Genomic DNA, 12,312 nt, shown 5'->3' with positions numbered 1-12,312 from the left:
TTAGGCAGCCTGCCAGGCTGGGGTCCTGGGGTGCCGTGAACACCTGGGTGCCAGAAGACTTGGCCCCAACCGGCCAGTAGCTCCTTTTCATTGATTGATCCATCCCACAAAGATAGCCCTGGAGCTCAGGTTCTGTGGGCAGAGGCCAACTCCCGCCTCTCAGCCCCTGCCCAAGAGGACTTTGTGAGGCTGGGAGGGGCCGGGCAGCTCCTCTGAGGCTGCCAGGTGAGGCAGTGAGGTGGGAAGCAGCCCAGACCACAGTCAGGGAGGGCTCCCTGAGGAAATGATGCTTCAGCTAAGATGTGTGAGGAGCAGGCAGGTGCTAGGTGGAGCACCCCAGAGTGTGGCTCAGCAGTGTAAAGGGCCTGTGGCAGGAGGGGTTGTGACAGGTTTTGAGCAGCTGAATGAAGAAGCAGGGAGCTAGGCAGCAGGGAGAAGTGGGCTAGGAGGGAGCAGAGGCCATGGAGTCCTGAGGGTAAGAGGGACATGCGTAAAGCTTGCAACCAGGGGTGACGAGTAGTGGATGCGCTCAATTGGAGAGCTGTCCCGCAGGCTGGAGGTAGAGCAGGGCAGGGGCTTCAGTTGCAGCGCTCCTACCCTCCAGGGCTACCTCTCCTACATCAAGAGCCTTCCACTCAACGACATGCCTGAGATCTTTGGCCTGCATGACAATGCCAATATCACCTGTGCCCAGAATGAGACCTACACCCTGCTTGGCACCATCATCCAGCTGCAACCCAAATCATCCTCTGAAGGCGGCCAGCACCGGGAGGAGGTTAGTGGCAGCAGGGGAAAGGGCCCAGTGGTTGGGCAGGACCAGTCTCCTATCCACCATCATGCCTGTTCCCCTGTGGGAAGGAACTCTGTGCATGTAGAATTCTTTGCGCCCACAGATAGTGGAGGATGTGGCCCAGAACATTCTGCTCAAGGTGCCTGAGCCCATCAGCTTGCAGCGGGTGATGACCAAGTACCCTGTGCTGTATGAGGAGTCAATGAACACGGTGCTAGTACAGGAGGTCACTCGGTAATCCCCTGCCACCCCCAGCCCTGAGTCAGCAGGCCACTGGGCTGTAGAGTAATGACAGTAAAAGCTACACCAAGTGCTATAAACCCGTTCTCTAACTCAGCCACATTTTTATTCCATTTTACAGATGAGTAAACCAAGGCCCAAAAAGGTTACATGACTTGTCTAAGGTCATACATTTACTAACAGCCAGAGCTGGAACTGGTACTCAGGCCACTCGACCCCACTCTATGCTCTTAGCCCCTATGTTCTGCCATTGGTTTTTTGTCTACTGCCTACAACTGGGGAGTGCGGATATGGCCACACGGCCCCAGACCACTGCCTTCCTCCTTGCCACTGCCTCCATAGGTACAACCGGCTGCTGCAAGTGATCACACAGACACTGAGAGACCTGCTCACAGCACTCAAAGGGCTGGTGGTGATGTCCTTGCAGCTGGAGCTGATGGCTGCCAGCCTATACAACAACACTGTGCCCGAGCTCTGGAACGCCAAGGCCTACCCATCACTCAAGCCACTGTCCTTATGGGTCATGGACCTGCTGCAGCGCCTGGACTTCCTGCAGACCTGGATCTCCAAGGGCATCCCAGCCGTCTTCTGGATCAGCGGCTTCTTCTTCCCCCAGGCTTTCCTGACAGGCACCCTGCAAAACTATGCCCGCAAGTCTATCATCTCCATTGACACCATCTCCTTCGATTTCAAGGTCTGGACTCAGCCAGGGCCAGGTCAGGTGACAGGCTGGGGTATGGCCCAGGTAGGAGGAGCACGGAGGCCACAGCTGGCTGGCAGAATCAGGGGAGCCCCTGAGAGGGGGTTGGGGGACAGGGAGAGCCAGAAGAGACCATAAGCCCCAGGGAAATCCCTAGGGGCAGAGCACAGACTGTAGGCTACCAGCTGAAACAGCAGGTGAAGGGGGGAGGCAGGCAGAGCCCTCAGGAGGGAGCTTGTGCCTCCTGACCCAAATCCTAACCGAGATTCTGGGTGTTTATATGTGAGGGGGCATCTGTGTGCCCGACCACAGGTGATGCGCCAGTCGGTATCAGAGCTCAAGACAAGACCCAAAGAGGGGTGCTTCATCCATGGGCTGTTCCTGGAAGGTGCCCGATGGGACCCTCTGGCCTTCCAGCTGGCTGAGTCTCGGCCCAAGGAGCTATACACAGAGATGGCCGTTATCTGGCTCCTGCCAACGCCCAACCGCAAGGTCCAGAACCAGGACTTCTACCTGTGCCCCATCTACAAGACACTGACCCGTGCTGGTATGGGGCCCAGGGTGGGGAGCCTACACCACAGGTGGGGGCCCAGGGTTGGGCCAGTTAGGCTGACCCAGGTTAGCTGAACAGGATGGCTGACAGGGGTCAGTCAGCACTCACTCCTGAGACTGACTAGGCCAGGACAGAGCTGGGCCAGTAGTAGGCAAGGTGATGCCCAGGGGCTGGGCCCAGTCTGTGGGGAGTGGCCCCTGAGCTCACCATCCTCTTGCTTCCCTTAGCAGACCCACCTTGGGTCCTAGGAGGCCCAGCCTGCCAATGGAGGTTCAGAGGGGGTAACTGAGGCCTGGAGAGGTGGGGTGGGCCTGGGCTGGGTCCACAGGGAATGAGCAGGGGCGTCAACTCTCCCATTCCCATCCTCAATTGTCAGTGCAGTAACTTAGGGCAGGGCTGAGCCTTGGCCACACTCCCCAGACAGGCTTCCTCTTGGGTCAGGTCCCCTTCCTTGTCCCAAGCTCAGTTTGCCAAGTCCACTGCCTTTCTTTATACCCTGTTCCTGCCCTAGCTGAAGCAGACAACTTAACCTTCCCCCTTCTTGCCTGCTCTAGGAACACTATCAACCACAGGCCACTCCACAAACTACGTCATTGCTGTGGAGATCCCCACCGACCAGCCCCAGCGACACTGGGTAAAGCGTGGTGTGGCCCTCATCTGTGCCCTGGACTACTAGACCCAGACAGAAGGGCTGGGGCCATTAAAGCTGCATTTCCTAAACAGTCCAGCTGAGCCTTAGCTGCTTACACCAGGCCCCCTCTGTAGAACCCACTGCCAGGGAAACGGTGCGGGTGAGAGGCTACAGGGGCCTCAAGAGAAAATGTGGTTAGCAGGGGGAAGAGTGGCACAGTTGGCAGCTTTTACCTGCAACAAGGGAAGAGAGGTGAGCCTTGCAAGGTCCCAGGGCCCCTCCAGGGACTACACACCAGGCAGGACTAGAGACAGAGGTGCCACCTCCACTGAGTCCCAACACCTCTCCAGGTTGCAAAGCCACGGCCCTCTCCTCCCACACTACACCTTGCACACAACTCCTCAGGTTCCACAGCCCACCCGAAGCACCTCCTCAGTTCAGACCCTAAGTCCCAGGCCTAGGGTCCCAAGAACCTCTGCCCCAGAAGGCTGAATGCCCGAGAATGCACTCCCCGCCTTACCTCTTTGGTCACACACAGGGCCCTGGGCCCAGGTCTGGTTAGGTCCTCACTCCCACCACAGCCCTGGCCTACAAACCTCAGGCCAGCAAGCACAGGAGGACTAATTTTTTAGGAGAGTTTTATTCATTCATTAGTCCAATATTTACAGGGGCCAGAGGGGTCGGGCTATGCTTAGCGCAGAGGCAGCTGCCATGCCTGCCAGCTGCCCCCCAACCCCGGTCACTATGTACACATAAGGGGCCCGCCTGGATCACCTTCAAAGCCACCTAGAAGAGGCCATGGGGCTATGTTTGGGGCCTGAGCTCCAGAGGCAGTGCTGGGCCCACCAGCCGTTGGCATCAGGCCCTCTGGGAACATGGGGCTCCAACTGGTTGTCTTGGTCCTATTGTCCCCCACCCTGAGTGCCTTGCAGAAGCTGAGAAAGCTGGCATGGCAGGGAGAGCTGAGTGGTGCCAGCTTCCTGCAAGCAGCCCTGTCTCTGCTGTCTCTAAGAAGAGGGAGACATGGTAATACTGAGGGGCAGGCAGAGGCTCCTCTGAGCCCAGGAGCCCAAAGCAGGCCCCTTGCCAGGGCCACAACACTGAAGACAAAGAGCCCAGGGCCTTGCCACAGAGAGCAGTCTTATCAAGCCTGGCCAAAGCCAGGCCACCAAACAGCTCAAACACTCCTCTCTGCCCGGGCCATGGGACCCAAGCAGGCTGCTCACCCCACCCCCGCTGGAATACCCCACTCCCAGTCTAGCCCAGCAGCCAGGTCCCTGAGTTTGGAGCTCTCCCAGGAGGAACGGAGAGCAGACCTGGCTTTCTCGCCACAGGGACAACTGGGGCCAGAGCAGCAGGGCCCCCAGCTGTGACCCTGCAGGAGTGACCCAGGCCCTCCAGGATGACAGCTGTTAGGAGAGAACTCAGAGTCAGGAAGCTGACTATGTTAACACAGTGGTGGCAAGATGGGTTAGAGCCCAGAAAAATAGACGTCTCTGTAGGTAAAATATATATTCTGCTGCCCAGGCAGAAAGGCCAGGTCCTGCCACTCCACAGCCGGCTGTGGAGGGAGCTGCAGCACCTCCCTGTGCCCCAGCTCCTGCTTCCAGAGCATGACGGGGCAGCCCTGCCCTGGCAGGCACTGGGGTACCGTGCAGAGAATCCTGGCCTGGCTCCCATTCCCAGGGTCTGGGCTCTCTGACTGGAACTATTCGGTAATACTGGGAAGAGGGGGAGTGGGGCAGGGGAGGGCCCTGGTGAGGGCCGTGTGGCAAGAGTGAGCGGCAGGGTCAGGGCCAGCAGTCCTCACTGGCGCTTGGCCTTGTAGGGGCGTGAGCGTTTCCGCCGGTCAGGCTTCCGCTGCTTGTGGAGTCGGCCAATGCTGACCCCCTGGCGCCGCCGCACCGAGATGTTCTGCTCCACCAGGTTGGCCAGCATGCCTGTGGAGAGGCGCAGGCCCTTGAGCAGGTGGCTGGATGCCCAGCAGCCACCCGCTCAACGGGCCACAGCCTCCGGTCAGAAGCTGAGGGTCTCTCGGCCCTCCCTGAGACTACAGTCTGCTCAAGCCCCAGCAGAAGCCTGAAGGAGGGGGCCTGAGGGCCAGGGCTCTGAGCAGGGCATGCCAGGTAAGGTGCAGCAGCGAGACCCCTCACCTTCCTGAGCCAGCATGGAGATGAAGGTGCAGATGAACTCATCGTAGTTGTGTGTTCTTCTCTGGTCGTCGATCTGTGGGAGAGAAGAGTGAGGACATGAGGACGCTGCAGCCATCTCCCCAGAGCAGCCACCAGCTGACCCCAGCAGGTCGCACCTCTGGGAAGACAGGTGGGCAGAGGACCAGGCAGCTGGAGAGAGGGCCCACCTTGAACTTCTTCCTCTTCTCCACCTCTTCCTTGAGGCAGGCCTCGTAGTTTGCAATCTCAGCCTCCACACACTTCAGCAGTGCCAGCAGCTCCTGCCAAAACCCAACAATTGCACCCGTGGTGGGGGGGCTGGCCAGCACCAAAGCCCCACTACCAGCAGGCAGCCAGAGGCAAGGATGAGCAGCCAGAGTCCCGGGAGCCTACTGAGGCCCCAGCCACCACCCGACCCAGACAGGCTTCCTGGCACCTGGCTTCAGCCACCACCCTTCACACCGAAATACCAACTAGGAACCCAGCACCTGGGCAGCATTGCCCTAGGCCCTTCCCTTGTCAGTATTAGAAGAGAAAGGTGCAGAGGGGCTCACCTTGGGTGAGTACTTCTCCCCGCTCAAGGGCTCACTAGGCCTGACCAGCCCAGGCTTCTCTCTGCTATCCACAGCTTCCACCACCTCCTTCTCCTCTGGGCTACCAGACCCCTGGCTGCCTTGGCTCGGTCTGATGGAAGGTGAGGAACCCTTCCCACTCTCTGGGAAGAGAAGGCACGAGAAGACCCATCAGAGTGCAGGACACGTGGTGGTCACTTGGCCGCCTCCCTCCTCAGTATGCCACTGGGAGGCCAATGAGCCAGCCCAAGGCCCACCTGTCAGTGCCAGGGGACTCAGCACACCGTCCTCAGCCAGGTGCAGCAGGCCCGTGCTGATGACAGGACCCAGGTCGCGTACAGCACGATTGTAGCGTATGCAGTCAACACGCAGCAGGCTGTCGTCCTCTCCAAAAAGCACCTTGGAGATGTGGGAGGTGACGGGGCTAGAGGGCCGCGTGGGGTTGGCCGAGCGGATAGGCGAGCGTAGTGGCGAATTGAAAGCGCTGCCGATCTCAGAGGCTGTGTCAGTGCTCTCATTGCTGGGGGTGGGCGAGGGCTGTGAGTGCGTGGGAACTGCCACAGCTGGACTCCCGGCCCCGCTGCTCGTCTTGATGGACAGAGGAATTGAGAGGTCTTTCTGGGACTCTTTGAGCTTCTCGGCCAAGACGTTGATGGTGTTGGGCTGCAGCACCGACAGCTGCCCATCCCCAGAGCCACTCAATGGCCCTGGTTTCCCCAGCCCCTTTCGCTTATACCTGTGGGGCCCAAGGAAAGGTAAGCCAAGGGAATGGGCCAGGTGACCACGTTCAGCAACGCCCAGAATGACCTGAACACATCTTGGCCTCCAGGGACTGACCCTGAAGCTCCAGCAGCCTGACCTGGCCATGCCAAGGCTGGCACACTGAGCTTCGACAGCTGCAGCCAGGTGTCCTCAAAGGACACCTCCTCTATTCCAGCTGTCTCACTTCTGGCCTTTTGCCAATGCCAGTTCTTCCAGCAAAGATATCCCCCACCCCATCTCTCAAGGCCTAGACAAAAGGCCTTGATGTCTGGTTAAATGTGCACAGCCCTCGCCCAAGCCCTCCAAAAATTTCTTGGGACCTGGAGTCGGCCCCTTCACGTCAGCCTCCCCGGAGCCCTGCACTCAGCAGGCATTCAGCATTATCTGCTGAAGGGCATTTTCTGGGCTGGAAGATTCAAGATAGGATCTGCAGCACTCAGCCTCCAGCCTTACAGAGCTGGGGCTAACCTGATGGCGGAGTTGGTGTTCTGCACGTCATCCTCCTCGTCATCCTCGTAGTCGTCCTCGTCATCTGAGTACTGCTGGGGTGGGCGGACTGGAACTCGGCTGCGGCCCACACCTGCTGCCAGGTCTTCCTCCTCCTGGGGCAGAGACCCAGGGCGGCCATGAGCCAGGCTGGACACAGCAGCCACAGCCAGGGAGCCAACATGGCTCTCCGGGTTCAGTCCACTGATTCCCTCCAGGTGCTCCAGAGCCCACCCACACTACCTGCCTACATAGGGCTTCTAAGAGAAACAGAGTGCCCTGAAACACCTGCATTTATTTTGCCAGTAGAACCCAACCCACAGAGCTGAATCCAACCCCATGCCCTAAACATTTAGCCCCACAGCCATGAGACTGAGTTTAAAGTCAGAGGAGCTCTCTCTGCCTCCCTCAACCCCTGCCATCGTAGGGGCTTCTGAGAATCAGACAGAGGAACCTGGTTACCTAGGCCCCGACAGAAGGCAAACACCAATCAATCACCTGAGGAAAGTACCTGTTGCAACCTCTCAAAACAATCCTGGAGGGAATCCTCCCAGCTTACCTGCATGGGGGACTTGGCATAGTTGTGATTGTCCAGAAAGGCTGGCAGCCGCTGGACAATAGGAGTGGGGTTTGGGGGAACCCCATTGATGCTGCTCCCTGGAGGCTTCACCACCAGCTTGGGTTTGCTGGGAGGGCTGTGGGTCGGGGCTTGTGGGCACGAACCAGCCACCTCCTCCGCACCATCTGAGAGGGCAAGGGGCATGGGCAGGACTTTCAGCCAGGCCCTCAAGAAAAGCTGTCCTCAGCCCACTGTCTCCCCAGTCCTGGGGCACAGTACTGCTCCCCTTCCCTTCTCAGAGAAGAACAGCAGAGACAGCTGATGGGTGGAGTCAGCAAGCTCTAAGTCATGGGGCCACAGTGAGAAAGGAAAAGGATGAAATGAAAAAAAGGCAGAAAGAAAAAAACTTCTAGAGAGGCTAGAAAGGGAATATACATTAAGGAGAAGGCTTGGGGGACTGTGGTAATGGCAGCCCTTTCCAGGTGCCTTTGTTTAGGGAGGGACTGCTCTTCCTCCATGTTCCGAGGGGTGAGGGCTGTAGGTACCAGGCTTCAGACCTCCTGCAGAAGCCTCTGAACCACTGCCCAAGTGCCTCCACAGAAAAAGACCTGCTCTGCTTGGGGTGGCTCTGAGGCCCATGAGAGGCTCCAATACCTGTGTGGGTGCCCTCAGAGGCCGCTGGGGCCCTGCTTGTTTCCAGGGCCAGAGGGGACTTGCTGCTGACTGCTTTGGTCTCTTCAGGCAACTGTGACTCTTGAGACTTGTGGGTCTGAATCAGCTCTGGCTGCGTTACCCTAATCAGCTGAAATCAAAATCCAAGGTGCGGAGGAGTGAAGGCAGACCCTAGCTTCTACCTTGGACAGCTAAGGGCCTTGGTTCTACTCACTCACTTAAAGGGAAATAACAACAGTCAAACCTCCTTTCAGAGGCTATTCTCCCCCTCCCCATGCCAAGTCCCATCACCTTTCCCACAAAGGGAGCAAAGGAAAGGAGTGGTTAATTGAAGCCCAGATCCACAATACAGAGTAATGTGGGAATCAGACAGAGATGCCCCAGTGGAGGGAAGGAGTGGGTGGCTGGGCTAGGCAGGGCCTGGGCAGGAGGGGTACCCACCTGCTGCAGGGCCTCCAGTACTGTCTGACGGTTCACCTTCAGAACGTGCAGCCTGGCCTCATACTTGATCCTGCGGTCGGGCACCACCGCCATCAGGTTGAAGCGGATGTCATGGTAGGGCTCCCTGCAGTCACAGCCGTGGCCGTGAGAGCAGCTCTCACCCTGGCCCCGCCATCAGGTTGAGGCAGATCTCCTGGCAGGGCTCCCTGAAGTCACACCTGCAGCCACAGGTACAGGCCCCACCCCAACAGGCGGGCAGTAGCTGGCCATGCACACCAGGCACCTGAGCTGGTGCCTTCCAACAAGCTGCGTGAGGGGCCTGTCAGGAAGTGAGCCAGCACACGTGGGCCACCCGGGGCTCCACCAGGGCCTGCCCCTCCCCAGGCTATCCTGAAGCAGGCCACACGCAGCCTGAGTGGGAAATAGGGCAAGGAGTTGGGAGCACAAGATCTAATCCTGATCTTGCTAGATTCATCACGTGGCCTTGCACAAGCCATCTGGCCTCTCTCTGCCTTGGTTCCCTCTTCTGTGTCCCTCCCAATGGGGGCACAGCTCCAGAAGGTAGGGCAGGCTCAGGGCCCTTACCCTGCAGTGGCGAGGCCGATACGCTCCATGATGACCCTCCGGGCCTTGTCTGTCCACTCCTCATCCTCCCCCCAAGGCCCTGGGGAAACCAAGACGAGTCAGTAGGTAGGAAGCCTGGAACTCGGGCAGGCCAGGAGTTGGAAGGATGATGGAGAGAAGGTGACCCAGAGAATCAGGGGCTAGGTGGACAATGCAGTACAGGGTGCCATCCTGCCAGAACCACGTCTTCAAGACACCCCTGCCACGCCCCACCACTGGGTCCCAAGTGCTTGAGGACCTTGAGCCCCACCTCCTTAGGAGGTAAGCAGAGAAATCCAATGGGCCCCCAGCTCAGAGTGCCTACCATGGTCAATGGGGTAAACCTTCAGCCCATCCAGCTCAAAAAGCCGGCCTGTGATAGGCACATAGCTGACAAAGTGGAATGCCTCCATGGTCCGCACAGCACTAAGGCCATTCTGCTTCTCGGGGAGATGGCGTGGCTCCGGCCTGGGGAAGGACACAGTCAGTGCCCAGAATGGTACAACCCCCTTCCTTGCCCCCACCCCCATCAGTTCCCACAGCTCCCACACACCTGGCATGGCTATTATGTGCCTTGGCCAACTCTGGAGCATTGCCAATCGCATATCCTTTGCTCTAGAGGGAAGAAAATAAGGCCACATCAGAGCAACTTCTCAGGCGGGCCTCGGGTGGGAAACAGAGCTCAGGAGAGCAGGCCTGGGGGCATTCCAGGAACTTGAAGAAGCACAGGTGGCCTCTCCTGAAGGCCTAGTGGGGGCAGAAAAGAGCTCTGGAGCCCCCAAAAGATGGGCTGTACTGGCCTTGCACAGTAATCAGTGGACACTGGAGAACAACATTGCCTGATGAAGTCCTAATAAGGTGTCACTTAAGGAACGTTCCTCTCTTCCCTAGGTCTATCTCCTTTTCTGACAATTGGGCCTTAAAAAAAAGTTGACTTACACAATTAATTTACAGGTCAAATATAATATAAATATCATTTGAAAAAGCCTCATAGTGCCAAATGCCGTGTAGTGGCATAATCAGTGGTAGATCTGGTGGTCACATCTGCCTAGTCAGCTGAGTCAGGATTAAGGCACTGTGGCCTACCTCAGGGCTGAAGCCTTTGGTGAAGTCCTTCATGCGACTCAGGGTGGGCCCCAGGTCCACATTGCTGCAGTTCAGGAGCACGCTCAGCAGGGCATGAGTGGCACAAGAGTTGGGGATCAGCTGTGAAACAAAGAACAGTCACCCATCCACAGCATCCCTCACCCCAAGCCCATACTCATCAGGGATGGGGACTCAGAGAGGGACAGTCATGTCTGGACAATCCTCATCAACTCCCCTCATCTTTACCCAACATTTGTTCACTCAACTAAGTACCCATCAGGAGTCTGGGGACATGGAGAATGGACTCAGACAGCACCCTGCTCTAAAGAGACTCCCTTTTTTAGTGAATAAGAGCTCAGTTCCTTCTGCCTTTCCCCACTTCCACTTTCCAAGCCAAGAAAACAGCAGCATCCCACCCTCCAGAAAGAACACAGAGCCCAGCAGACCTGGTGGGCAAAGAACATGTTATTCACAATATCATCATCAATCACAGATGTATCATCCACCAAGGTAGAGACCTTGCGACGGGATCGGCGCTCTTCGATCCATTTGAACAGGAAGATGAATCCATACACGGGGCTGGGGAAAGTAAGGGACAGAGCTAGACCAGTCAAGTGGGGGAAGGCAATCTGCATTCCCTTTCCTCTCCCCTATTCCTTTGCACTGTGTTACCACTCAGGTGCCCTTCCTGTGATCCCACCTCTCCCTTGGCTTCTTCCCAACGCTGCCCAAAGTGGCCCTGCGCCCTCGCACCCCAGAAGCCCACTGCAGGCAGAGTCAAGCATCAGCCTCTGGCTGTGATGCTCCAGGAGTCACCCAGTATCCTTATGAAGTCTATGGTTCTGGGATAAGAAAAGCTGGAACGATGGCTCAGGACCGGGTAGGAACAGAAGGTAAGACGAGAACAATAAATGTGATGAGGAATTTAAACACTAATTCTCACTTGTGAAGCCCAGGGCCTGGGCCCCAGTGCAATCAGGGAAGTTAATGAACACCCATATCAGTCCGTTCTTTCCTGAAGGGAAAGAAGCAGACTTCTCCGTTTAGTCACTGTAGCAGTGCCTCCACACCTCTATTCTGTAGGACCACCAAGACAAGACCCTGACCTTGGTCACCCAGGAGAGTCCTTGTCAGATGCCACAAGCCAACCAATCAATATGAGACCCCTGTGTGGGGATTAAAACCACTGGCACATGGGCACAGTAAAGCAGTCATTAATAAATTACAGCTGCACAAAAGGCACAGTGTGACCCGAGTCAAGAGCAGGGGGTTTCTGGCTGGAAGGCCACAGAAAGCAGATGAGTTTAATCCAAGAGATGGTTAGAATTTGTATTGAGGGGAAGAGGCTACCACATAAAGGGAAGTGTTGAGGGAAAACTGGGAGAAACAAAAGCACAGCACCAGCTTCATCAGGAAGGCACCCAAAGAGGAGGGATGCTTCCTTATACAAGATTTTACAATTTGGAGCCTCTGATACTACCTCCCTTGAGGAGCACTCTCTCCCGGATCCCTCCCTAGCCCTCGGGGTGTAAGGGGCGACCGAAGCCACGCCGCGTGCCAAGCCACTCACCCCTGGCATTTGCTCTGAAGGTCATAGATCTCCTCCACCTGCACCCCTTTGACACCTGCGATCAGGTAAGGAAAGAAGTCGGGAAGGGTAGCCTCTGGCTGTGGAGCGAGGGCCCAGGAGTGGGCCCCCACAGCCTGGTTCCGGTGCGTAGGAGAGGCTCTTACCGAAATCTTCCACCAGGAGGGTGAAGAGGCCTGGGTGGGGCGACAAGAGGAGCGGGTAGTGGTCAGAAAGGCGCGTCTCGGACCCACCCGGCCTCCCCAGCTCCGGGCCTGCCCGGTCCCCTCCTCACCAGGGTCGCTCTCCAGCTCCAGCCAGCCCTTATTCATCTTCCCGCGGGGCGGCCCCTCAGCGCCATGTCCAGGCCCTCCCGACCCCCCGCCGCCCCCCGCCGGGAGCCCCCGCCGCCCCCGGGGCCCCTAGCCCCACACACAGACAACGGGCCCCGTCGCGTCACCCGCCCGCGCCGGCGGCAC

The 12,312-nt window shown here is 57.7% G+C and overlaps 2 protein-coding genes across 4 annotated transcripts in view; one reads left to right on the top strand and one right to left on the bottom strand.

Moving 5' to 3' along the window:
- Positions 1-2,959, top strand: part of DNAH1 (dynein axonemal heavy chain 1) — a 101,691-nt gene extending 98,732 nt beyond the window's left edge. Inside the window, exons 74-78 of the mRNA XM_032650102.1 lie at positions 605-775; positions 894-1,024; positions 1,373-1,724; positions 2,043-2,277; positions 2,838-2,959. Of these exons, the coding sequence (XP_032505993.1) occupies positions 605-775; positions 894-1,024; positions 1,373-1,724; positions 2,043-2,277; positions 2,838-2,959 (1,011 nt within the window). The remainder of the gene's footprint in view (positions 1-604; positions 776-893; positions 1,025-1,372; positions 1,725-2,042; positions 2,278-2,837) is intronic.
- Positions 2,960-3,535: 576 nt separating this feature from the next.
- BAP1 (BRCA1 associated protein 1) lies at positions 3,536-12,295 on the bottom strand. 3 transcript variants are annotated; one of them, XM_032649839.1, is made up of 17 exons: positions 12,129-12,295; positions 12,001-12,030; positions 11,837-11,891; positions 10,713-10,845; positions 10,267-10,386; positions 9,734-9,795; positions 9,506-9,648; positions 9,163-9,241; positions 8,578-8,701; positions 8,119-8,266; positions 7,465-7,649; positions 6,888-7,021; positions 5,915-6,393; positions 5,640-5,800; positions 5,274-5,366; positions 5,068-5,140; positions 3,536-4,854 (listed from the first exon to the last, which is right to left on the bottom strand). In XM_032649839.1, the coding sequence occupies exons 1-17, from the start codon at positions 12,163-12,165 to the stop codon at positions 4,721-4,723; spliced, it is 2,190 nt and encodes a 729-aa protein (XP_032505730.1). In that variant the 5' UTR covers positions 12,166-12,295; the 3' UTR covers positions 3,536-4,720. The 3 variants fall into 3 exon arrangements, with proteins under 3 accessions (XP_032505730.1, XP_032505729.1, XP_032505731.1); XM_032649838.1 differs by having other exon boundaries at positions 5,223-5,366; positions 12,129-12,221; XM_032649840.1 differs by having other exon boundaries at positions 5,223-5,366; positions 10,785-10,845; positions 12,129-12,221.
- Between the last annotated feature and the right edge of the window lie 17 nt (positions 12,296-12,312).

Source organism: Phocoena sinus, chromosome 11, assembly GCF_008692025.1.
Source record: "Phocoena sinus isolate mPhoSin1 chromosome 11, mPhoSin1.pri, whole genome shotgun sequence".
In the NCBI taxonomy this organism is placed as follows: domain Eukaryota; kingdom Metazoa; phylum Chordata; class Mammalia; order Artiodactyla; family Phocoenidae; genus Phocoena; species Phocoena sinus.
Note: the sequence above shows the minus strand (reverse complement) of the source record. Positions and strands in the feature narration are given on the sequence as shown.

Coding starts and splice junctions, on each gene's coding strand:
- BAP1 (XM_032649838.1), bottom strand. CDS start 12,165: ATGAATAAGGGCTGGCTGGAGCTGGAGAGCGACCCTG. Junction 10,387..10,712: donor ACATGTTCTTTGCCCACCAG/GTCTGCTGGGCT, acceptor TTTGTTTCACAG/CTGATCCCCAACTCTTGTGC. Junction 9,796..10,266: donor CCAAAGGCTTCAGCCCTGAG/GTAGGCCACAGT, acceptor TCTTCCCTCTAG/AGCAAAGGATATGCGATTGG.